Genomic DNA, 25684 nt, shown 5'->3' with positions numbered 1-25684 from the left:
CTCTCTCTCCCGTCCCACTAATATTTATACTAGTAAACCCACCAGCCACTCCTCAGAAGGAAGACTGGGCAATCTACTTCTGTAGAGATACTGCCTTGGAAACAAGCCAAGGAGGGGTTGCTGTGAGTCAGAATTGACTCCACAGCATGAGTTTGTTTTCGGTTTTGGTTTGTGGGACAATGTTAGAGAGCTTGCATGATTATCCAGACTGGTTTAACTGCTGGCAAATGTAGGTGGTCAGCTCCCCCAGTAGGGCATTGCAAGGTGCTCTGACACCCAGACTTCAGTGATTATCTTATGGGGTAAGTGTGGAGCAGAGCCACACTGGAAGAACTACTTGGCTTGTGGTTAGGCTACAAACCTTAAAGTGAAATGAAAGAATTTCGAGTCCATCCATAGAATATGTCTTGTCTTGTCTATATTTAATTCACTTCATGGGCATTCCTTCTTCTTCTTCTTTTTTCTCTGGCACGTCTGTTTTGCTAGTGCCCTAATTAATCTATTATATCACATATAACTATAAATTAGAGGTGTTGTTGTTGTTGTTTGCCGTTGAGTCAGCCCCGACTCATAGCGACCCCTCCTTGGGTTTCCGAGGCAGTATCACTATGGAAGTAGGATTGCCCAACCTTCCTTCCGAGGAGTGGCTGGTGGGTTTGAACCGCCAGCCTTCTGGTGAGCAGTCAAGTGCCTTAGGCACTATGCTACCAGAGCTCCTAAATTAGAGGTAGTCTACCTTAAAGCTAATAGGACAGATTTTGGCCTCAGACTTCTGCGGTTCAAATACTGGCTCTGTCGATTATTGACTCTGTGACCTTGAACAAGTTCCTGGACTTCTTTGTGGTTATTAGTATGTTATTTCATCTTTAAAATAGGGATAATAACAGTATCTACTTCAGAGAGATGTTTTGAAATTAATATACAGAAAGAACTGTTCCTGGTGTGTAGTAAGTACTATATAGTTGGTGTCTGGTATTAATATAGACTGTGCAGAGATTTGCCAATAGCTTTTTCTCTACAGTATTAAACTCCTTGAAGACAGACACTGCACTTTATTCATCAATGCAAAACCTGGCACAGAGTGCCAACACAGGTAGTATTTATTGAATGATGGCTGACCAGTAGACAAGTAAATGTGACTCCATTGATTCTCTTGCAGACCTCTCTAAGTTGCCTGACACATCTAGAGAAACAAGATCTATTAAGTGAGAATGATCTGACGGTACTGGAGAGTCTCGTCAAAACGGTTATGCCTAGTCTTGTGAGAAAGATAGAAAAATATCAAACAGAGAAAAGTAAGTAGCTTATACTTGCTTGCACCAGACGTTGGGAATTCTTAAGCCAATTGGCTGTGTGTGGTATTGACTCACCATTCTGAGAATATTCTCTCGGAAATGCCAGAGATCTCCCTAATTTGTTCATTCAACACGTATTTACTGAATGCAAACAGTACAGACACTGTTTTAGGAGCTGGGAATATAGCAGGGTACAGAACAAAGCTCCTGTCCTGTTGGAGCTTCTACTCTAGTGGGGGAATGTGTTTTTAGACAAATATCTTCTTCTAATTCTTGAATGAGAGTGGGAGTCTATGAAATTCTTTTGAATGAAATAACATAAGAAAGAGGGAGGCACAGGGGTTAAGTGTGTGATGTCTGGAATCAGAGTGCCAGGGTTCCCCTGATGAGTGGTGCAGCGATCCTTTCCTTAACCTTTCTACGCCTCACTTTCCCTATCTGTAAAGTGGGGATAATAATAGTATCTACCTCATGGATTTTTGTGAGGATCGAATGAGATGATTCCTGTAAGATGCATGTCTGTTACAGAACAAGCATTCAATATGGGTTGCTATTGTGAATATGTTAGTTAGAGAAGAGACTCGTGGGGGGTTTCATATTCTCAGAAACTACTGTCAGAGGAGAATTTCATTTTCCTTTTTTCTCTTTTTTCCAGTCTGTCTTGTTAAGGAAATACTGCTGTGGTATTGCATAGCGGTAGTAGCACAGGGCAGAAATTAAACCTGTTTGCCTGGCTACATGACAATCTGTTAAATATTTGTGTTTTTCTAAGTCCATTTTTCCAGGTGTTAAAACAAGAAGTAAAAATAAAAGCTCATGAATATATTCATGAAGCTTTTACGCCACACCCACATTTTACTTCAGTGAGTCAATTTAGCATGCACATTTCTTTGGTTAAAAACAAAACTAAACAAAATGAAACTTCTAAGAATTTGATGAACACAAAATGAGTTGAGGAAGAAAATATCTGTTGTTAAATTAATAAAATATCAAACAGTAACTAAAGCAGTGAATAAATGTGTAATTTAAACATAAGTTGTGAAGAATAAAAACAGCTGTTCTTACCATCAAGTTATCAAGTGTGAAATACTTGATACAGGAAGTTGAAATGGAAAGAATATTTGTAATCCTCATTGGAACGCTGAATGGGGAGATTCATGTTTTGGCTCACGCTGAGGTTTTCCTGTAACGCAATATCCCACACAAAGGGCAGATGGCCATATTATTTTGGATCTTTGACCTCCGGAGAGAAGGCACCCTAGTTTCTGGGTAATAAATGTTTATGTTTGCCTCAGTGAGCCTTGAGGACTGAGTTTGTCTCAGAAAACCAAAACTCAAACTCACTGCTGTGGAGTCGGACCCGACTCATAGCAACCCCTCCTTGGGTGTTTGAGGCAGTATCACTCCGGAAATAGATTGCCCAACCTTCCTTCTGAGGAATGGGTGATGGATTTGAACTGCCAGCCCTCTGGTCAGCAGTCAAAAGCCTTAGGCACTATGCCACCAGAGTAATTTCTTTTGATGACTACATTTTGATGATTGGTTACCTTGGATTGCTACTAATCAGAAGGTGATCTTTATTTTTATATCTGTGATTTGATTTCCAGTCTCCCAGGTAGTGACAGCTCCTATAGACAAGGAAACTGAGGGAGTACCTCAAGCAGAGGAAGAGTTACCTTCCCTTGTAGCCAATATGCAAGTCCGTGGAGCATCACCGGTAAGTTCAGAGGTGCTGGTAAATGTTTACCAATGGGCTGTATCCCCACCACCTGGGGGAGGGAGGGGGAGGAAAAAGAAAGGAAGAAAGGAAGGAGGAAAGAAGCCCTGGTTTGCTGATTTCTATGGTGTAAATACTCCCATTATGGCTGATTTCAGGCCACCAACATGACATTAACCTGATTGCAATATTCCTAAAAATTTAACCCTTGGCTCTCATTAGTTAGTCTGAACTGACTCCAGTACACCACCTTGAAATGATTCTTGAGCTCTTAACTGTGGAATGCCTTCAGGGCCAGGTTCGTGGACATAAAACCTGTACAGTTGCTTAGTGCCTTGTGCTTCATTTAATGCTCCACTGTTACCATTTTGTAATTCTTAACAATGTATGAATAAAGGGCTTCACATTTTTGTCTTGTAATGAGCCCCACAGATTACGTAACTAGTTTATTCCAGAGAGCAAGAACTGGATTCCCTGCTGTGAAAGCTTGGCATGAAGGCAAGACACGGGGAGCATTTGCAGTCTGTCCCTTACAATGTAGTCAGAATCCTTGGGAGACACATTATTTCCTTCCCTGCAAAAGGTCTAAAGAAGACTGATTGTGGCCAAGGTTTGGGTCATTCGTTCATTTGTTCGTTCCTCTCTGACACAAAGAGTTAGGGGTTTCAATAGAGGATGCAACATCCTCGGGGAAAGACAGGCAGACAGACCCTAAAGCTTATTCCTAGTTTCTGCTCCTCCCAGTTTCATCAGCCCAAAGGAGGAGAATTAAGGAAACACTCAGCCTGGAAATGCTGCATCTTTGATTGACACAACTGCCTTCAAACCAACCGGACAAAATCAGAGCAGGATTCTAGATTTTGAAGGAAGGAAATGTGACTTGTGAAAAGAAAGGCAGGGAGTCTTTTGGAAAGTGAAACTGTGCTCCCCTTGCATTTGTTCCCTCAGAGCTGAGGAATCCTGGTATCGTCTAGCCCTGGGAGTCAGGGTGCTGTAGTTTAGGTCTGGCTTAAAGATAGGTCACCCCCCTTCAGGTCTGGGGGGATCTGGCATGGGTGGCATCCCCAGAGACTTGGGTGACTTGATAGGCACCTCATAAATGGTCCACAATGATCCAGCCGCACAGGTCCATGTTCCCTTTGGGACTTTCGGCTGCAAGGCTAAGGGGGCAGGGTAAGGAGAATGTGGAAACAACAGAGGTACTAAAGACTTTGTATTAATTTTGTATTTTAATTATGTAAAGCATTTCTCGTGGTTCAAACCTACCAGCCACTCCTCGGAAGAAAGGGTGGGCAATCTACTTCCATAGTGATACCACCTGGGAAACCCAAGGAAGGGTCGTTGTGAGTCAAGTCTGACTCAACAGCACATAACAACAACAAAGCATTTTTGAAGGCCCAAAGTAAAAACTATAAATACAGGACACTCAGAGAAATTGGCATTGCCTGTTCCTCCCTCTTTTCCCCACTGAGTACCACTTTTATTAGTTTTTTCTTTTTAAGTTTCATTTGAAAACAAACAACAACTCCCCTTTATTGCAAAAGTGTTGTTGTTGTTGTTGTTATGTGCCATCGAGTCGGACCCGACTCATAGTGACCCCTCCTTGGGTTTCCGAGGCAGTATCACTATGAAAGTAGATTGTCCCATCTTCCTTCTGAGGAGTGGCTGGTGGGTTTGAACCACCAACCTTCTGGTTAGCAGTCAAGTGCCTTAGGCACTATGCTCCCAGAGCTCCCAAAAAGCGTTAGCATACTAAAATACCTTCTTTTTGCTGCTCACATTTAACACTATTTCCTGAAGAAATTGCTTGTCTTTTTCTGCTCCACCATCTGGAGGTACCAGAGTTTTCAGTCACTCCATATTGGTGGACATCAGGCTGATGTCCAGCCTTTAATTACTCCAGGTAATGCCTCAATGAATAAATGCCCTTGTGCATACGTTGTGCTGTATGTTTGCTAATGTGTCTTAGTGAACCTTCCTCCCTTGGAAGGAGGGAGTTTATTCTCCTCTTGTCTCCTGACAATGGCCTTGCCTAGGGCCGGCAATTAGGTGTCCACCCTTCTCTGGGTTGGGATTTTACCCTCATCCTAACTGTGTGAATTTCCTGCATTTCCTATTTCTTCAACAGAAGGAGCCCTGGCCAAATGAGCATGTAAGGAGTAATGGTAAGTGTTGCTAACATACTTTTTACAACTGGGATCAGTATGATAGGAATAGATGTATTTGATATATAGCAAGCAATTTGAGGTTTCCAGCCCTTCTCTGACAGCTACATTGTCTCCAACCCTGACAATGTTAAAATAACACAATGGTCTCTTTTATCAGGAAAGGTGTGGTTGCTGAATTTACATTTCAGTAGTGCCTTGGGAGAAGATTTACAAGCAGGTGGAGAATTCATTTCTTATCCCAATTCCGGCAGTCACTAGACACATGGATTATACTGGCTTTTCTAGGAGGACATGGAGAGAGCTAGTGATTTCTACCGGAAAATAGAATAGCAACATCCGGGGAATGCAGGCAGCTGCTGGCCCTCCACCTGCAGGAGTAGAGGGAGGCGTAGTCCTCTGTGGGGAGGGAAGGAGCCTCAGTGAGGCTAAAGCCTCCAGACTAAGTGACAGAGTGAGATGTACAGTCTGAGGGAGTGTCTTCTGCAGATTGCTGAACTCCACATGCGAGAAGGAAGAGGGAGAAACTTGGCAGGGGTGGGTTTAGTGGCTGAATTCCTGCCCAGAAAGCATCACCTCAGAAAACATCCCAGAATCTGTCATTGGATTAAACTACTTGTGAACAAACAGGTATTTGGTGTGTAGTCTTTCTGTGAGGTGTAAAGTTTAATTAGAGCCCATCCTCCTCCCCCTTTCTTTGAAGTTTAAATTTGGATTCCAAGATCTACTGCTTTCTTAGGAATCTCTGTAGGTTGCATGATAAGATGCTGCTGGTGACAGTTACCACTTACCAAAGACTGTCATGTGCCAGTGTTATCTCATTTGATTTTGCAACCATCTGGAGACAAGTAATACTGTTATTCCCATTTAATGATTAGGAAATGGGAACCCATGAGGTCTAGTACTTTGCTGAAGGTCACAAGCTAGAAAGGAGTGAACCCAGCAGTCTGACTCCCGAGCCCACCCACTGAAAATCTGATCTACCACTGTGTGGTTTTGTGTGCTCAGACAACAGCTTTACTTTTCTGAAGAATATGGAAGTTTCTTCCAGCTTTAAAATTGTGTGGTTCCAAAGTTTAGACCTGGCTTCTCCTGGAACGTTACCTTCTTCCCAAGGTGCAGAGGAATTTACAGGTGCTCAGTGCAAATGCAAGTTGGTTTCCTTTCAATGTGTTCTCTGGTCTGGGGAATACTGGACTTGCTCAATCTCAGTTGAGCACTGAAACTGACTCTTAACTTAGTTAATTATTAACTCAGACCTCAGAGATGATGGCAGAGCTTGCTGAATTCTCTAAGAACTTGCTGGGAGTTGGGGAAGAAAACAGTTTCATGTTCCACTTTCCTGTAACTGTCATATGACAACTGACCCCCTCAATGACTTCCTCTCTATGGTGGATTCTTGTCCAGAGGAATTGTCAGGAATACTTTGTATCAGTGCAGTCCTCAGCCAGTACCAGCGGTGTGATAAACTAATCCTAGTGCCTTGGACTGATTTTTGCCATGCCCACATTGGGTGGTGGTGCAGTACCTAAGGCATTTGACTGCTAACCAGAAAGTTGGTGGTTCAAACCCACCAACCACTCTGCAGAAGGAAGATGGGGTGATCTACTCCTGTAAAGATTTATTGCCTCCAAAACCCAATGGGGTATGCTATTAGTCAGAATTGACTCGATGGCAGTGAGTTTATTTTTTTTATAAACTGGGTCTCTGGCTGAAACTTTTTGTATTTTTGTCTCCTTTCTTCTCAGAGAGGTGTCTATACATCCATAGCAGATAAATACTGATTCAACCCAGCTAAGATTTCTACCACTGGGGAAAGTGAAGCTGGTTTATGTGATTCTAATTTCCCAGCCTTTCCCTGACAGCTACATTGTCTCCAACCCTGACAATGTAAAAATAACATGGTGGCCTCAACCTCTTTTATCAGGAAAGGCGTGGTTGCTGAATTCACGTTTCAGGAGTGCCTTGAGAGAAAAAAAATTCTTCAGAAATAGGTGCTATATAAGAAAATTATTAGTAAGGAATTCTGCATGTTTGGGGAAAGATATTTGAAAAATCTAAGTATCTCTCTTTCTAGGTGACAGAGCCACAAATGGGGCACCAAGCTTGGTCTCCGTGGAAGAGTTGGGAGCATCTGCTGCTATCATAAATGCCGAAACCAGCACAAAGGTTTGGATAGTGTATTTGTTTCCTAGGCCTGCCACAATGAAATGTTATAGTTGAGTGACTTATAAGGATAGAAATGTATTGTCTCACAGTTCTGGAAGCCAGGAGTCCAAATTCAGGGCATTGGCAGAGCCTGTTCTCCCTCTCTCTTGGCACTACAGGATCATCCTTTCTTGTCTCTTCTTACTTCGGTAGCCCTAGGTGTCCCTTGGCATTCCTTGGCTTGTAAGTGCATCTTCACGTGGCCATCTTCACTGTCTGTCTCTTCTCCTGTTTTATAAGGATATTACTCTACTTCAGTAAGACCTCATGTTAACCTAGCTGTTAAAGACCCTAACTCCAAACAGATTCACTTTCTCACATACTAGGGATTAAGACTTTAACGTGTTTTTTTTGGGGGGTGACACAATTCAATCCATAACAGATGATTTCTTCGATGCCCTAGGGTCTTCCCCTCAATGACTTTGAGGACTCAGTGCTGTTTATGATATTGTCTTTCTTTTCTCTGTGATCACTGCTGTCCTGCCTGCCTTTTTCTGTGACAATCAGAAGTGCGTTGACCTTTGGCTGTGGAGGTGATGGTATCACCCTTTTCATTATGCATGCCCTTTGAGTTATTTCTGGCAGAGGGGAAGGTTCTTTTTTATTGATTAAAGCTACTTCTTTTTCCGGTTGGATCAAAGATATACCATGCTTTCAGAGGATCCTTTTAGGCACACAGAGGCTTCCCTGAAGCCAAATCAACTAATGTGTAATTGCGTACTGTTTACAGTAGCCTTTAAATATAGTTACATATATTTAAAAATTCCTGCCCTGATTATATATTATTTTTATTTTCAGAAATGATGTTACAAAAGAAATTTCTCTGTTTTCAGGGGGATCAGATCATTCCAGAATCCCACCATCTAAAAAAAGTCACCTGTATTTTCGTTGTTTTGTTAAATCATTACCTAATCCTTACCTATACTTTCTTCAGTTTGCTAATCCAAAAAAGAAGACACTTTTGCATAAATCCTGCATTTGCCAACATTAAAATATATATTCTGTTTTTTTTTTTAAACTCTGAGAACTAAAATTCCCTAATTAACCAGATGAATTATGAATTTTAATTGGAATGTGGCTTTCTACCTTAAATTAATTGGTTAATTCTAGTGTATGACCAGGATCTTGAGAACTTACTACTTCTGCTACTGGAGCTTGCATTCAATTTTCAAAAGGAATGCCCAGGAGAAGCTCATGTGATCCACATGAATGGAGTGGCCACAGCTGTAGTAGGAGATTTTAATACAGCACTTTCAATGAAAGATAGAACAATTGGAAAGAAAATCAACAAAGCTGCAGAAGAACTAAACAATACAATCCACCAACTTGACCTTATAGACATCTACAGAGCACTTCACCCAACAACAGCACAATTTACATTCTTTTCCAGTGCACATGGAACATTCTCCAGGATAGACCATATGTTAGGCCACAGAGCAAACCTTAATAAATTTAAAAACATTGAAATGATGTAAAGCATCTTCTCAGATCACAATGCTATCAAATTAGAAATCAAAAATAGGAAGATCAATGGAAAAAGAGCAAACATGTGGAAACTGATTAACACCCACCTTGAAAATGACTGGGTAATAGAAGAAATGAAAAATGAACTTAAAAAATCCCTTGAATCAAATGAGAATGAAAACACAGCATACCAAAATCTTAGGAACACAGCAAAAGCAGTGATCAGAGGCAAATTTATAGCAATAAATGTACACATCAAAAATGAAGAAAGAGCCAAAATAAACACCTTAATTAATATCTCCAACAGTTAGTTGAAAAAGAGGAGCAAAAAAAAAAAAAACCACCTACAGTCACCAGAAGAAAAGAGACAATAAAAATTAGAGCAGAAATAAATGAAACAGAAAATAGAAAGACAATTGAAAAAATCAACAAGACTAGTAGTTGGTTTTTTGAAAAGATTAATAAAATTGACAAACCACTGGCAAATTTAACAAAGGAAAAGAGGGAGAGAATACAAATAGCATGAATAAGAAATGAATTGGGCAACATCACAACAGAGCTAACACAAATTAATAGGATAATATCAGGATACTATGAAGAACTATACGCCAACAGATTTGAAAATCTAGATGAAATGGACAGATTTCTAGAAACATACGCAGACCAAACCAAACTCACTGTCCTCGAGTCAGATCTGACTCCTAGCGACTCCTCCTTGGGTTTGTGAGATAGTATCACTATGGAAGTAGATTGCCCAATCTTTGTTTTGAGGAGTGGCTGGTGGGTTTGAACTGCCAGCCTTCTGGTTAGCAGTCAAATGCCTTAGGCACTATGCCACCAGAGCTCTATTTACCTAAATTAACACAGACTGAGGTGGAAAAGTTGAACAGATCCAAAACAAAACAAAAAATTGAATAGGTCATAAAAAATTTACCAACCCCCCAAAATCCTGCTCTGACAGTTTCACTGGGGACTTCTACTTAACATTCAGAGAAGAACTGACACCAATCCTACCAGACTATTCCAGAACATAGGAAAGGATGTAATCCTCCCAAATTCATTTTATGAAGCAAGCATGACCTTGATACCAAAACCAGGCAAAGACATCACTCAAAAGGAAAATTACAGACCCATATTTGTCATGAATACAGGTGCAAAATTCTTCAGCAAAATCCTAGCCAATAGAATCCAAAAACATATCAAAAAAATAATACATTATGACCAAGTAGGGCTCATACCAGGTATGCAAAGATGGTTCAACATTAGAAAAACAATCAACGTCATCTGTCACATAAATAAAACAAAGGAAAAGAAACACATGACCATATCAATTGATGCGGAAAAGGCATTTGATAAAATCCAACACCTATTCCTGATAAAAACTCTCAGCAAAATAGAAATAGAAGGGAAATTCCTCAACACAATAAAGCCCATATATGCAAAACCAACAGCCAACAACAACAACAACCAACATTCTCAATGGAGAGAGATTGAAATCATTCTCCTTGTGGACAGGAACCAGACAAGGATGCCCTCTGTCACTACTTTTATTCAACATTGTATTTGAAGTCCTAGCCAGGGCCATAAGGCAAGAAAGAGAAATAAAAAGCATCCAAATTGGAAAGGAAGGAGAAAAACTGTCCCTGTTTCCTGATGATATGATCCTACACACAGAAAACCCAACAGACTCACCAAAAAAACTGCTGAGAGATTTAGCATAGTGGTGGGATACAAGATCAACATACAAAAATCAGTTAGATTCCTCTATACCATGTTGTTGTTGTTATGTGCTGTCGAGTAGGCCCTGACTCATAGCGACCCCTACTTGGGTTTCCAAGGCGGTATCACTACGGAAGTAGATTGCCCAACCTTTCTTCTGAGGAGTGGCTAGTAGGTTTGAACTGCCAGCCTTCTGGTTAGCAGTCAAGTGCCTTAGGCACTACACTACCAGAGCTCCTCCTCTACACCATAGCTACCAAAAATAAAAGATACTCACCAGGAAATAAATCTCACCAGGAACACAAAAGACTTGTACAAAGAAACTACAACACACTACTTCAAGAAACCATAAGAGATCTACATAAATGGAAGAACATACCATCCTTGTGGATAAGAAGATTGAACATTGTGAAAATGTCAAAACTACCCAAAGCAATCTGTACATTCAATGTATTCCTAATCCAGATACTATCAACATTCTTTAAGGATATGGAAAAACCAATCACTAATTTTATATGGAAAGGAAAGAGACTTCGGATAAGCAAAGCACTATTGAAGAAGAAGAACAAAGTAGGAAGTCTCACACTCCCAGATCTCAAAACATACTATACAGCCACAGTAGTGAAAACAGTCTGGTGTTGGTACAACGACAGACACATAGACCAGTGGAACAGAATTGAGAACTCAGAAATAGATCCATTGACCTATGGTCAGCTGATTTTTGAGAAAAGACTGAAATCCATTAAATGGGGGAAGATATGGTCTCATTAACAAATGGTGCTGGCAAAACTGGACATCTGTTTGTAGAAAAATGAAACAAGATCTGTACCTCACAGCATACACAAAAACTAACTGCAGGTAAATGAAAGACTTAAAATGAAACCTAAAACTATAAAATTCCTCAAGGAAAAACTAGGGGCAAATTTAGGGGACCTTATATATGGCATAAATAGACTGTCAAGCATAACTCAAAATACACAAATAGCAGATGAACTAGATGAATGGGACCTTCCAAAAATTAAGTTTTTATGTGCTTTCAAAGACTCTCCAAAATAGTCAAAGGAGAACCTACAGAATGGGAAAAAATATTTGGCAATGACCTATCTGACAAGGGATTATCTCTGAAATTTACAGAAAACTCCAACACCTCTACAACAAAAAGACAAGTAATCCAATTGAAAAATGGGCAGACACATGAATAGACACTTCACCGAAGAGGATATTCAGGCGGCCAACAAACACATGAGGAAATGTTCATGATCATTAGCCACTAGAGAGATACAAATCAAAACAACAATGAGATGCCATCTTGCCCCAGCACTAACAGCAAAGTTCAACAAGACAAAATAACAAATGCTGATGAGGATGTGGAGAGATTGGGACTCTCATACACTGCTGGTGGGAGTGTAAAATGATACAACCACTGTGGAAAACAGTATGGCGATTCCTTAAAAAGTTGGAATTAGAAATACCATTTGATCCAGCAATCCCATGACTAGGTATATATCCTAATGAAGTGAGAGCCAGGACAAGAACAGATATATGCACACCCATGTTCATCGCAGCACTATTTACAATAGCAAAAAGATGGAAACAACCTAGGTGCCCATCAACAGAAGAATGGATAAACAAACTATGGTACATACACACAATGGAATACTATGCAACACTAAAGAATCTGCAAGACATCGCATAACATGGATGAACTTGGAGGACATTATGCTGAGTGAAATAAGTCAATCACAGAAGGACAAATATTGTATTGGTTCATTATTGTAAAAAGTCAACAAAAGGTTTATATATGGAAAGAAACTTCCTTTGTTGGTTACTAGGGATGGGGTGGAAGGGGAGGAGAAGGAATGCTGTGAAAATAATAAATAAATAAATAGAATAGAATGGAGTGGCTAATATTTAGTGCAGTTCATTCATCCTTTGTCCTGGGCTTTAGGTCTTAAAAAGATCTGATACTATTTTCAGGGCACAGTTTAGCAGTAAATTTGAATACATAGAATGTTCAGAATTGCTAGTCTTTCTATATATGCCTTTAGAAATAGTAAAAACCAAAAACCACTCACTGCCATCAAGTCGGATCTGACTCATAGCAACCCCTCCTTGGGTTTCCAAGACAGTATCACTATGGAAGTAGATTGCCCAGTCTTCCTTCCGAGGAGTGGCTAGTGAGTTTGAACTGCCAGCCTTCTGGTTAGCAGTCAAATGCCTTAGGCACCACACCACCAATATTCCTAGGAATTTAAAACATAAAATTTAAAAGTATATAAAGCTAGGTTAAAAAACTAGCATTAAGAAATGCGTCCTCCCCATGGCTCCACTTTTGCTTATGGGCAAACAATAGACAGGTCTTAAGGTGAACAATGACACCAGGGAGGTGTGCATTCCCTAGAACAACCAACCATAGCAGGTCAAAGGGGTCAAAGCGCAGATGGCATGGAGAGATAGGAAAGAAGAACATTTGCCCAGGGACAAAGCTCAGAAGGCAGGAAGAGATAGGCGAGAAGGAAGACTGTAAATAGTAAGGCAGGGAAGAAGTGGGAAGAGTGCTGTTACTTTGTGGGATAACAATCAGTGCCACGAATCAGCATGTCTATGAGTTGTTCAATGGAAAACCAGTTTGCAAACTTTCACTCAAATCATAATAAAAAGTTAACAAAAATAAATTAAGAAAAAAAAAAAAAGAGATACATTTTACTCTACCTCAAACTGGATCCATTGGTTAAAAATAAAAAACCCTTGATTAAAAACGTCTAACCCCCTAAAATGAGGATTCCCTAGTAAGTGCTCTGTCTTGTTTTTAAGGAGGCAGCTGTGTACAGGATGGATCGGAAGCACAGAGGTCACTGTGTCATTGTCAACAATGACAACTTTACCTCACTGCCACGCAGACCAGGGACTCATAAAGATGCTGGTAAGAAAATCTGCAATCCTTTACCAAATGCAAGTTGGAGGGCTTAAAATAGTTTTTTATTGTATATTATCTTTTTCAGAAATTTCCTTTCTTATTTAAATGTTAGATGATATTATAAACATCATAAATATCATCTGAGCCTCTTTCATATCCGCGGGATGTTACCAATCTGCTAACGACTGACAATTTACGATTCTGTGTCTAGAGGGCAGTGTGCTGAGTTGGCTTGAGAAAACCCAGGTTTAACCTCTGGCTCCACGACTAACTGGGTTTGTGGGTTTGTGACCGTGGAACAGTTGCTGGGCCTTAGCTTCCTTACCTGTCGAACAGGATGAAACTAGCCTCTCCTGACTCTCAGGACTGTTACCTTAAGGCCCAATACAATGAGACAGCACTGTGCGTACTCTAAGAAGGCAGTTGAGTTGTAAACTTTTATTGTTATTATGAAAGTCATAAAACTCAAAGCTCCAGGCTATTTGCTGTACAATTCCTATAACTGTTAACATTGTTTCCCTCCTTTATTTCATTTAATTTCATTTCAATTTTCCCTTGCTCTTCTTTCTTGACAGAGAGCCTGAAGTGCGTGTTTGAGTGGCTTGGATTCACAGTACGGGTATACAATGATGTGACTAAAGTAGGCCTGGAGGAGGCTCTGCAGCATTATAAAAGTCACCCAGGTCATACTGACGGGGACTGCTTCGTGTGCTGTATCCTAACCCATGGGAAGTTTGGAGCTGTCTACTCCTCCGACGGGGCCCTCATTCTCATTCGGGAAATCATGTCTCACTTCACAGCCCAGCAGTGCCCTGGTCTGGCTCTCAAACCCAAACTCTTTTTCATCCAGGCCTGTCAAGGTGAAGAGACACACCCTTCCATATCCATTGAAGCAGATGCTCTGAATTCGGAGAAACTACTCCCTCACCCCCGGGAGAAGAGCCTTCAGGACAGCGTTCCTATTGAGGCAGATTTCTTGCTTGGCTTGGCCACTGTCCCAGGCTATGTATCCTTTCGGCATGTGGAGAGAGGCAGCTGGTATATCCAGTCTCTGTGTAATCATTTGAAGGACTTGATCCCAAGGTTAGAGTTCTGAGTTGTTCCAAACACCTGTCCATCTACCCACCCACCCACCTACCCATCCACTCATCCACCCACCCATCCATCCATCCATCTGATTTGTTTTGAGAACAAGCATGTTCTCACAGGGAGATACAGAGAAAAAGGATAGTCCCTGCTCTCAAGTTGCTCACAATCTAGAGGGGGAGACAAACAAGTAGATGGGGATAAGCACGCACAGAGAGTAAAAACACATTGTAAAGCATAGGGTACATGGAGATACGTGGCATGAGACTGGATCAAGGAGACTTCCAGAGATGACAAACAGATATTAGGCAAAGAAGTCAGGAGAAACGAGTGCTGGGCAGAAGAAACAGCTTGAATAAAGGCGTGGAACCCTTTATCTATTCCATTCTTCCATCACTCACTTATATTTATGAGTGCCCACCTTTGGCAATGCTGACGTGTCACCTTTGGCTTCCCTGACATTACATCATCCTTTGGTCTCCTGCCGCTGTTCTGACAATTTCCCTTCTGTCTGTGTCTCTGCCACATGCTCCTTACCTTGTCCCCTGAAAAACAGGCCTTCCTTGAAATTCTTCCCTGAATTCCTTCTCTGTTCTCTTTCTCTCTGTAGCCCCTCTTGGCAATTCAGTTGCACGTAACAGCCACTGGCACTTCCATGAAAATGCCTCCTAAATTCCATCTCTGAGTCACTCACCTCTGAGCTCCTGGAGAACAGAGACCCTGTTTCATTCAACTTTTCATCCACAACGCCTGACACAGTGACTGACATTTAGTTGGGCTTGATAAATATTTACTGCAAAGAGGAATATCTTCATTCTTCAGGTCAGCCCTACACATTTCTCACAGCCTGCCCTATCCCACCTCTGTGTGGCTCTTGGACCTCACCTTCAGCATGCCCAGTCCTGAGTGCATTCCCAGTCCTCTCCAGAGGCTCTTATTCCTGCACTCCCATTTCTAGGAATGGCTGCCATGCTTTTCTGGGAATTCAGGATTGAAGACTTGGACAACCTTTGCTTTTCCCTCTTCTTTATCACCTACCCTTCCCCACCATAGTCATCAGTGACCAATGGCCTATGACTTCATGGACAAGGCAGTATTTATCAATGGCCTACTATATGCCTAAGGCGCTCTGGTGGCATAGTGGATAAGGCATTTGGCTGCTAACTAAAGGCCAGCAGTTCAAAGCCACCAGCTGCTCCATGGAAGGAAGATATGGTGAACTACTTCCTTAAAGATTTACAGCCTCAGAAACCCAGTGGGGGTCACTATGAGTCAGAATCTACTCAGTGGCAGTGAGTTTGTTTTTTTTAGTTTACTATGTGCCTAGTGTTTACTGGGCACTGAACTAGGGGCCAGGGGTTCCATCGTGAATAAGAGAGATAAGAAATCCTCTCCATGGATCTAACAGTCCAGTGAGGGAGAGTAAATGTACAAAATTGTAAGCGAATATTTAAATGAATATGGTAACTTCTGGTAGCAATACCTATTGTGAGTAAAACAAAGCAAGTTAGTGGTATAGAGGATGGAGCATGGGGGTCACTTGAGAAGGCTTCTTGTGGAGGTGATATTTCAGCTGGGGCAGAGTGATGAGAATGAGCCAGCCACAAGAAGATTTGGGGACAAAGAGAACAGCTAGTACATAACAGGATGAAAGGCCTGAGGAGCAGGCAAGGTCTGCATCCTCATATGAAAAATAATAACGATGATGATGAAAAGAAGTAGTAATAATAATAATGCTAAAAAAATGTTGGTGTATGGTGTGAGACAGCCAGTATTCTTAGTGCATTATATGAATCATCTCATTTAATTCTCACAACAGTCTTCAAGAGAGAGTCTGTTGTGTTCCCCATTTTAGAGCTGAGCAAACAGGCCAGTAAGTAACCTGCCTGAGACACTCATATTAACAAATGATGGAGCCATGAATCGAACTTGAGTTCTGCCTCCAGAGTGTGTGCTTTGCTCCCAGTGATTCGTGGTGCCCACTCCCAGAACGTTCTGATCAATGTGATACATCCTCCGAGCCCGGGCCCAAATGCCACCTCCTCAATGAAGCCTTCTCTTGTCCTGCCAGCTAGAAGGGCTCTCTTTCTCCTCTGAACTGGTAATGGAACTGTGATCTGTTTTTCATATGGTGTTGATCGCATTCTGCCTTGTATTATGAATATTATGTATATGTCATCCTTGGTAGATGATTCATGTCTATATTCTAAGTGTTTCAGTTCATGAATTACATAATATTTATCTTTGTAACCCTCTCAAAGCCAAGAATAAAACCAAAAAAAAAAAAAAAAAAAAAAAAACCCACTGCCATAGCGTCAATTCTGACTCAGAGCGACCCCCTTTGGGTTTCTAAGGTGGCAAATCTTTATGGAAGTAGATGACCAGTCTTTCTTCCATGGAGTGGCTGGTGGGTTTGAAGTGCCAGCCTTCTGGTTAGCAGTCAAATGCCTTAGACACTATGCCACCAGAGCTCCTTTAAACCAAGAATAGGGAAAGTATTATCTTTCCCTATCATCTATCTATCTATCTATCTATCTATCACCTTGAAGGAAAAAATGGAAAATAATTATATGCAAAATTCCTGTGTAGAGTAAATGTCTTAAAATACAAGGTGTGATTATTATAATCTTTTTAATCATTGAATTTAGCATTGAAAAATGTTTTGTAATTTAGTGTTTCATTTTTAATTTCAAAAGAAATTTTTGTTTTTGACAAGATTCAGTTAAACTCTTGACATGTTAGAATAGGAAGGAACCACACGTTAGAGGTATGTGATTTTTGCCTCCTGATTGTAAATATGTTTTTCTCTCTGCCTTCAGACGTGAAGACATCTTATCTATCCTCACTGCTGTCAACAATGATGTAAGCCAGCAAGCAGACAAACATAAGACAAAGAAACAGATGCCCCAGCCTGCTTTCACACTACGGAAAAAACTAGTATTCCCGGTGCCACAGAAAGTACTTTCCTTAGAGTAGAGTTTTCATGGACTCTTAGACTTGAAAGAAAACTTGGACATCAACTCCAATCCCAACCAGCATAGAAATTGATGACAAATGGGTGAGCTGGTCTCTCCCTGTCATTCTAGTAATAGGCAATTCCCTGTTTTCCAACATAGCCAATTGTTTTTGTTTTTTTCTTTGTAAATCTGAATGTTGGAAAACATTTTGTACTGAAGACTTGGATTGTAGCCCTGGCTTTAGTTGTGCACTCTGAAGAGGATTGCTGTATGATTCCAGGCCTTGGTTTGTCCGTCTGTGAAAGTAAATGTGGGACCAGGTAGATTTTAAGGTTCCCGCTAGGTCTGAAAACTACTGTGACTGACTGTCCAGGCTGAGCTGTGATTTCCTTTCCGTTGTATCACCAGCTATAATTCTCTGTTTCCCCCGCATGACCTCGATGTGGACATTGGACGACAAGATCATGGTCTGCTGACCCTCCCTCTGCTCTTCCCCTTCTGAAGGCTTCTCTTCTGCACATGTATGAAAGTGGAAACTCAGGCTGTGCCATACCTGTTTCCTGCTTCAATTAAGAATTCATGGAAGAACTTTTGTTCTTGGTCTGAGGACAGGCTTGGCTCTAGGAAGACAGTGGCTCAGGGTAAAAAGAAAAGCCACTCCGGAAGCAGAAACTTTACAATCTGATAGAAAAAAAATATTCTGTGCTGGTTTGAACCTTTCAGTGGCTGGTGACAGAACATCCAACTCTACGGTCTTAGTTATCTAGTGCTGCTATAACAAATACTACAAGTGAATGCCTTTAACAAACAGAAATTGATTCTCTCACTGTCAGGAGGCTGGAAGTCCAAATTCAGGGCACCAGCTTTAGGGGAAGCCTTTCTCTCTCTGCTGGCTCATAGTTTAGGAGGAAGATCTTTGTCTCCTTTCAACACCTGTGGGCCTTACATCCCTGGAGATCTCCATATGTTTTGGAATCAATTTTCCCCTGGGCCTAGGAGCTCTGGTGGCATAGTGGATAAGACACTTGACTGCTAACCGAAAGGTCAGTGGTTCAAACCCATGAGCTGCTCCATGGGGCGATCCACTTCTGTAAAGATTTACAGCCTTGGAAATCCAATGGGAGTCACTATGAGTCAGAAACGACTCGATTGCAGTGAGTTTGGTTTGCTTTTTTTCTTGGTAGGAGGTTTCTAGTGCAGGGACCCTGGATCTAAAGGACACATTCTGCTCCTGTTTCTTCTTTCTTAGTGGTAATAGGCCCATCTCCTCTGCTTGCTTCTCACTCCTTTTATCTCTTGTAAGATAAAGACAATGCAGGCCATACCCCAGGAAAACTCCCCTTACTTTGGATCAGGGCTGTGATCTGATGAAAGGTTTTGCATTCTACCCTACTCCTCTTACAACTGATTGGCTCATCACATCACATCATGGGGATGATTATATCAGAATATTGATTACAAAATTGCTGGTGAGAATCATGGCCCAGCCAAGATGACACATGTTTTTGGGATACTCAATTCAATCCATGACATCTCCCAACTAACGCAAAGAAGAGAATTTATTGGAGCTCTGGTAGCATAGTGGCTAAGACACTTGCCTGCTAACCAGACGGCTGGCGGTTCAAACCCACCAGCCACTCCTTGGAAGGAAAGTTGGGCAATCCTACTTCCATAGTGATACTGCCTCGGAAACCCAAGGAGGGGTCGCTATGAGTCGGGGCTGACTTGACGGCACATAACAACAACAATCACTCAAAAACCCATAAGCCTGTAGGCCTGGCTTCAGGTTCAGGGAAAGCTTGAGTCATTACTCAGTCTACAGGACATCATCATTCTCTTGGTGAGCATTCTGAACTTGGCAGCTGCACTGTGCAGAACCGCAGCCAACAACCTCCACTTTGTCAGTAATACACTTTGCTCCTCTGGCCCAAAGGTGGAAAAGAGGGAGTCTCAGAGACTGAAACTATTCACGTGGGTCATTGCTCTCTCCTCTTAACCAGAGAAGTGTCTGTCTACGACTTGTGGAGTAGGTGACTATGTTTGGAAGCTTTGATACTCTTCACATTAAGGTTTGAATATTTCATGTACTTGATTTTGTTTTTAGTTTCTTTTTTTAAAAAATTTTGGTTTGGGTGAAAGTTTGCAGAATACATTAGTTTCCCATTCAACGATTTATACACATTTTGTTTCCTAACAGTTGCAATTCTTTCAATGTAACAGCACTCTTCCCACTTCTTCCTTGGGTTCCCTATTTCCATTCTTCCTTCTTTTCTGCCCCTTCCTGCCTTCTGAGCTTTGTTTTTGGGCAAATGCTGCCCTTTTGGTCTCATATGGTTGATCTGAGAGTATGTTCCTCATGGGTGTTATTGTTCACTTTATAGGGCTGTCTATTGTTTGGGTTCAAGGTAATCTCTAGGGGTGGGTTCATTTCCAAGTTTGAAGGGTATCTAAAAGCTGCAGTCTTAAGGGCTCCTATCAGTCTATCAGACTGGTAAGTCTGGTCTTTTTTTTTTTTTTTTTTTACAATTTTGAATTTTGTTCTATATTTTATAAGTTTCAAGAGAAATGTTTCCTTTTTAATTTGAACTGTATTTTGAATTCTAGAAGGTTAGACCTGAGAGGAAGATTGAAATTCCTGTAGTTAAACTTTCAGTTATAGATGAGGAAGTCAGGGCCTGGGGAGCTGAAGCAACTTGTTCACAGTGCTCCAGCCACTTACTGTTTACAGTGTTTGATTTTCCACCAAGTGAACTGGAATGTCACAGAACATAACAAGGCATTATCCATTCCCTTGGATATGCAGGTGGTCATGTAAGATGACAGAGAATGAAGAAAAATAACTCTTATAGGTGCCTTACTTTATACTTATGTGAAAGCCAAATTTATTTACAGTGAACTTACTATGAGAAATCTTCATGAAAATCCCACTTTAATGTAACTGGTAATTACATGGACTAAAATGAAGAAATGCATATAATACATTTACCAGACTGATCTTCCAAGCCTGTTGTTCATACAAGTCCAAGCTAACAGTTGGTGGTCACAATCTTTGTCCAGCTGGGGATACAACAATTTTCTTCCAAAATCAAATGGAGCTCTTGGCCTCGTTACAGCCCTACTCTGTAAGTGAAGCATGACATCCTACAATGGAAAGAGCAGAAGTTCTGGAGGTAGTAGCCTTGGATTTCTGTTTCCCTGTGACTTCGTTGCACTGAGGCATTAACTAAATCAGTCATAACTTTTTGAGCCTTACCTGCAAAGTAGAGAAAATATTACCTGTCCGGAGGACCCAAGGAAAACGTGTGTATGTATATCCATGTAAAACTAATTGTGGTAAGGTACATGTAAGGCATTTAGGTGGCTGAGTCCTTTGGTAGGAACCCAAATGGAATTTGCAGGTTTGAGTTCATTTATGTCTAATTCTAGGAAAATTTATTAGTAGCAAAGTTCTTGGATGGTGCCCATGGTTAACATGCTCAGCTGTTCATTGAAACGTTGGAGAGTTGAGTCTACCTAGAGGCATCTTGGAAGAAGATCTGGCAATCTGCTTCTGAAAAACCAGCCGTTGAAGACCCTGTGGAGCGCAGTTCTCCTCTGATACACCTGGGCTCACAGTCAGTTGAAATCAACTCAATGACAACTGTTTTTAAAATTAGAAGCAATGCAACATCAGCAATACTCATGACACCCTCTGAGTGAATAGCTGCCTCTTCCCTCATTGATTCCTAGTCAAGGTTTCAGCTCTTGGCCCCTGAATCCATTTGAACAGGACACTGTTAATGAAAAGCTACATCATCAGAACTAACAGATCTGTCCTGGAGGAAGTGCAGCCGAGATGCTCCTTGGAAGCGAGGATGGCCAGACTTCGTCTCACCGACTTTGGCCATGCTGTCAGAGGGGACCATTCCCTGGAGAAGGATGTCATGTTTGGTAAGGTGGAGGGTCGACGAAAGAGGGGAAGACCTTCGAAGAGATGGATTGACATGGTGGCTGCGACAATGGGCTAAAGTATAGCAAGGATCATGGAGCTGGCGTGGGATCAGGTGGTGTTTCGTTCTCTGTGCATGGGGTCGCTGTTGAGTTGGAAGCAAGTCAACGGCACCTAACAACAACAACAGCTTCATCAGAAACATTTGGGGCTTGATGTAAAAGCCTTCTGGTCTAGTTCACATTTTTGTATTGTTGGAACTTAGTACCTGAGAAGATTAAATGCTAACTCGGAAACGGAGGCTTTTTCTTTTTTCTTCCAAAGCTTCCAATAAGCACTTTAGGTGCCACTGAATATTTATGCTTGTGTGGGAATCATGGGCATACACAGACTCCAGGAGTCCAGTTGTCCTTGACTCATTTATCGCAAGCAGGTTGTGTGCACACTCATTAGAGTGTGGTCTTATAGACCTTGTATAACACTATAAATGTTTGTATTTATGTGTGTGTGTGTGAATTTAGAGTTCAGGAACATCAGGAGATGGTTTGGTCACAGCTCTTTGACAGTGAACCATCATGTTTCTAGAACCTACAGCCATTGACTGCCCAGACATTTATGAAAGAAACAAGTAGATTGAGTTAGTTTTCCTTATATTTTGTTCATTTTCCCCAACCTCCAAGAGCTGTAGTTCCTTTTTTTTTTTTTTTTTAATGTTTGAGTGTTGCCAAATAAAGGAACTCTGGTGGCACAGTGCCTAAAGCATTTGACTGCTAACCAGAAGGTTGGTGGTTCAAACCCACTGTGTGTAAGGAAGATGGGGCAATCTGCTTCTGTAAGGACTTACTGTCTTGGAAACCCTAAGGGGGTTGCTGTGAGTTGGAATTAACTTGATGGCAGTGAGTTTTTGGTTTGGTTGCCAAATAAAATGAAGTGCATGAAAACACTTGAGAACGTATTATGCAAATGTTATGGTTGTTTCATACTGATACTACTCAGTGCCCTTGAGTCGGGTGTGACTCATAGCAACCCCTCCTTGAGTTTCTGAAGCAGAATCACTGTGGAAGTAGATTGTCCAACCTTCCTTCCAAGGAGTGGCTGGTGGGTTTGAACCACTGACCTTCTGGTTAGCAGTCAAATGCCCTAGGCACTATGCTACCAGAGCTCCTATTAGAGCAATTAGTTACCACAATACCTTACTGGCTTCTGCTTCAAGGACTCACAATGTTGGTGAGTAAGTTTGATATCAGGGGCTTATTTTTAGCAATACATTAGATTTTACCAGTGCTCAGGACATGTTAAGCTTACAATCAAAAGATACATGTGGGTAGGACCAATCAGAACAGATACTGACTGACATAATGCAGTGGAGAATGTTGCTGAATAGCAACTCTTTATCAGTGATGAAATCTTCACTGAGGTAAATCAATTTAGAAGTTTACCTCTTTTTGTAGGTAATTCTTGTGCTGGACATGATTCACAAAATCTTGTAGGTCAGACACTTTCTGAGCCATCAAGTCAAGTTGTTCTCAACATGGATGTCTTGGACCCTGAGGTGTTTGTGGTAATTCTCAGCATCTATGAGTTTTCCATTTTAATTTTTAAATGTAATTCACTTTTAGTGATAATTTTTAAAAATTAATAACAGTGCATCCTGGCTGTTCTGGATGACTGCTTCATATGTGAGCACAGTGCCAACATTGTGGGACCCACAGAAATTCATGAACTTTACACTGAACTTTTTATTGTAGTGTGGATGGCTAGCTGTCCATAGATCTTTTTTGATCAGGTGCCAGTGATTAATCTGTTTGAAACCTTCTCCAATTCTCCCTCACCCCCTGACAGACTCTTACTCCATCGTTCTACACCTCTGCTTAACTCTTCTAGGGGAGAGGACTTACAACCACACATGGGAGCCATGGGTTTGGGAGCTTGAAAAACCCTAGAGACCCGGTGGTCCGGCTCTCAAGAGTGTTAAGCAACTTGCCAGAATCTCAAAACTGTTGGTGGAGAAGGGATCTGTATCTCTTAATTTGCAATCCCGGGCCCTATTTCTTAACACAATAGATTCACAAATATTAATTTTTATAAGAAAATTTAAAAAACTGGATCCATTTTTACTTTTTAAATGTAATTTTGAATAGGTAATAGCTTTACATTATTTGGATAAAAAATATAAAAATGTACGCAAGAAAAGTCTTGCTTCCATTTTGTTTGCTATATTGCCCAGTCCTCCTCCCTTCATCCAACAGATAACTCCAGTTTCTTAGTGTAAATGCAAATTTATATATACATGTATGTAAAACAGGCATTTCTTGAAGCAAAGTAAATATACTTTGAAACTCATCTCTCATTTGGTCTCCTTTTAAATCTGTAAGATGCTTGAGCAATATTGGTACAATTCTAGAATGGAAATGACTTTATGAGTTTTGTGGTCTGGGTACTTGTAGGAGTTGACTTACCAGTAAATATAGGGATTTTTTTCTTTTACTTTTGAGTAAATATGTCTGATTATATTTAATAATTTTTTTCTTATTGTATAGTAATGTATACCAACTGTGGACTTTTTGTGAACAAAGGAAATTTCATTTTAATATGTATTTTTCCATTATTTCACTCTGCATTTATCCCTAACCTCCCCCACCTCCTTTATATGAGCTTATCCTCCTTGTACCTCCAATCATGCATCCAATAAACTTTGTCATCCTTAATATGTGTACTTACATTCAAGTCTTAATTTCAAGCATACATCTCTCTGACAACCACCTCTTATACTTACATTTCCTTTAGGATCTGCTCAAGCAATCTTCAAGGTCATTGGGACCTCTAGTGAGTTCATTGACCCTACCTACCATCTTTCCACCATCAACACACTGCCTGTGTCCTCATTCCCTCTTTTCCTAGTTTAGGGCCATGTATTAACCTCATTCTCTTTTACTTGCTCTTAACACCTGTGCTTTTCCCTTAGTTTTACTCAACTGCCAGAATGCACACTCTGGTTGATACCATGTCTGTACTTATTCCATATCTGATCTGGAATTCTCGGATGTGGCAGATGTTAAAACAAGATTGCAGATTAATCTTATCTTAAACTTATGATCACAAACCTCAAATAGGTGGTTCCCAGCAATTGTGTGACTTTGCCTTAGTTAGGTCACCCTCTTGTTCTCTCAGACTATTTTATACCTTTTCTTATCTCCTCAGCTCTCTGCCACCCTCCACTCTCCTTCCTTTCACTACCAAGTGGAGTCATCCAAAGAGATCCCTACCTTCTACCACTATATCTACCAACCTACCTGCTCCTTGACTCTTACTCTCTAGTTTCTCTTGGGGCCAGCAATGAGGAAGTCCATGGGTGGTGCAAATGGTTCAGTGCTGGGCTACTCACTGAAAGCTTGGTGGTTCAAACTCACCCAGAGGTGCCTCAGAAGACAAGCCTCATGATCTGCTTCTGAAAGGTCACAGACTTGAAAACCATATGAAGTGTTGTTCTACTCTGCACACATGGGGTTGCTATGAGTCAGAACTGATTTGATGGACACTAACAACAACAGCAATCAGTGAGCTATTACTCTCATGCCAATGCCTTCTCTTATGCTTGGGACAATCCCCTCCACTTACTCAAGGGCCTCATTCCAGCAGTCTCCTGCTTGATCAACTTTCCCCTCTTTACCAGATCATTTCCCTCAGCATAAAATCATGCTGGAATATCTCTTTTCTGAAAAATAAAACATAACCTCCCAAATGCCTATCTTCTGTCAGGTGCCCAGAAGCAGACCTTGAGATGAAAATTCTTGTTCAGTAATGTATAGGGTTGGCAGACAACAGTCCTATAAGTTTATGTGTATGATCTGAATTCCCAGGTATATAGTAGAGCTGACAAGAGGCAAGGTGGTACTCAGTGCTTGGTCACAGCCAGCTACCCAGAGGGACAGAGTAGTTGAATCTGTGAGCTTGGGACCATAGTTGCAGGGGACATCAAGCTCAATTGGCATAACATACTACACAAAACATTGTTTCACCTCCTACTTTGGTGAGTGGTGACTGGGATCTTAAAAGCTTGCAAGCAGCCATCTAGGTGCAATAATGGGTCTCTCCTCATCCAGAGCAAAGAAGAATGAAGAAAACCAAAAATTTCATGGATACAATCAGTCCTAGTGACTGGTACACCATCCAATCTGCAGCCTATATGACTATGAGACCAGAAGAACTAGATGGTGCCCGGCTACCA

General features: G+C 41.1%; 1 protein-coding gene across 1 annotated transcript in view; it reads left to right on the top strand.

The window, feature by feature from the left end:
* CASP10 (caspase 10) overlaps window positions 1-17547 on the top strand; it is a 44619-nt gene extending 27072 nt beyond the window's left edge. The window contains exons 3-9 of the mRNA XM_042783646.1: window positions 1160-1295; window positions 2903-3012; window positions 5141-5177; window positions 7255-7346; window positions 13383-13491; window positions 14061-14568; window positions 17391-17547. Coding sequence (XP_042639580.1) covers window positions 1160-1295; window positions 2903-3012; window positions 5141-5177; window positions 7255-7346; window positions 13383-13491; window positions 14061-14568; window positions 17391-17547 — 1149 coding nt within the window. The remainder of the gene's footprint in view (window positions 1-1159; window positions 1296-2902; window positions 3013-5140; window positions 5178-7254; window positions 7347-13382; window positions 13492-14060; window positions 14569-17390) is intronic.
* The last annotated feature ends 8137 nt before the right edge of the window (window positions 17548-25684 follow it).

The sequence above is a fragment of the Orycteropus afer genome, unplaced genomic scaffold (genome assembly GCF_000298275.1).
Source record: "Orycteropus afer afer isolate SDZICR_OR568_19922 unplaced genomic scaffold, OryAfe1.0 scaffold00002, whole genome shotgun sequence".
Classification (NCBI taxonomy): Eukaryota; Metazoa; Chordata; class Mammalia; order Tubulidentata; family Orycteropodidae; genus Orycteropus; species Orycteropus afer.
The sequence above is the reverse complement of the archived record's forward strand: the minus strand, read 5'-3'. Positions and strand labels throughout refer to the sequence as shown.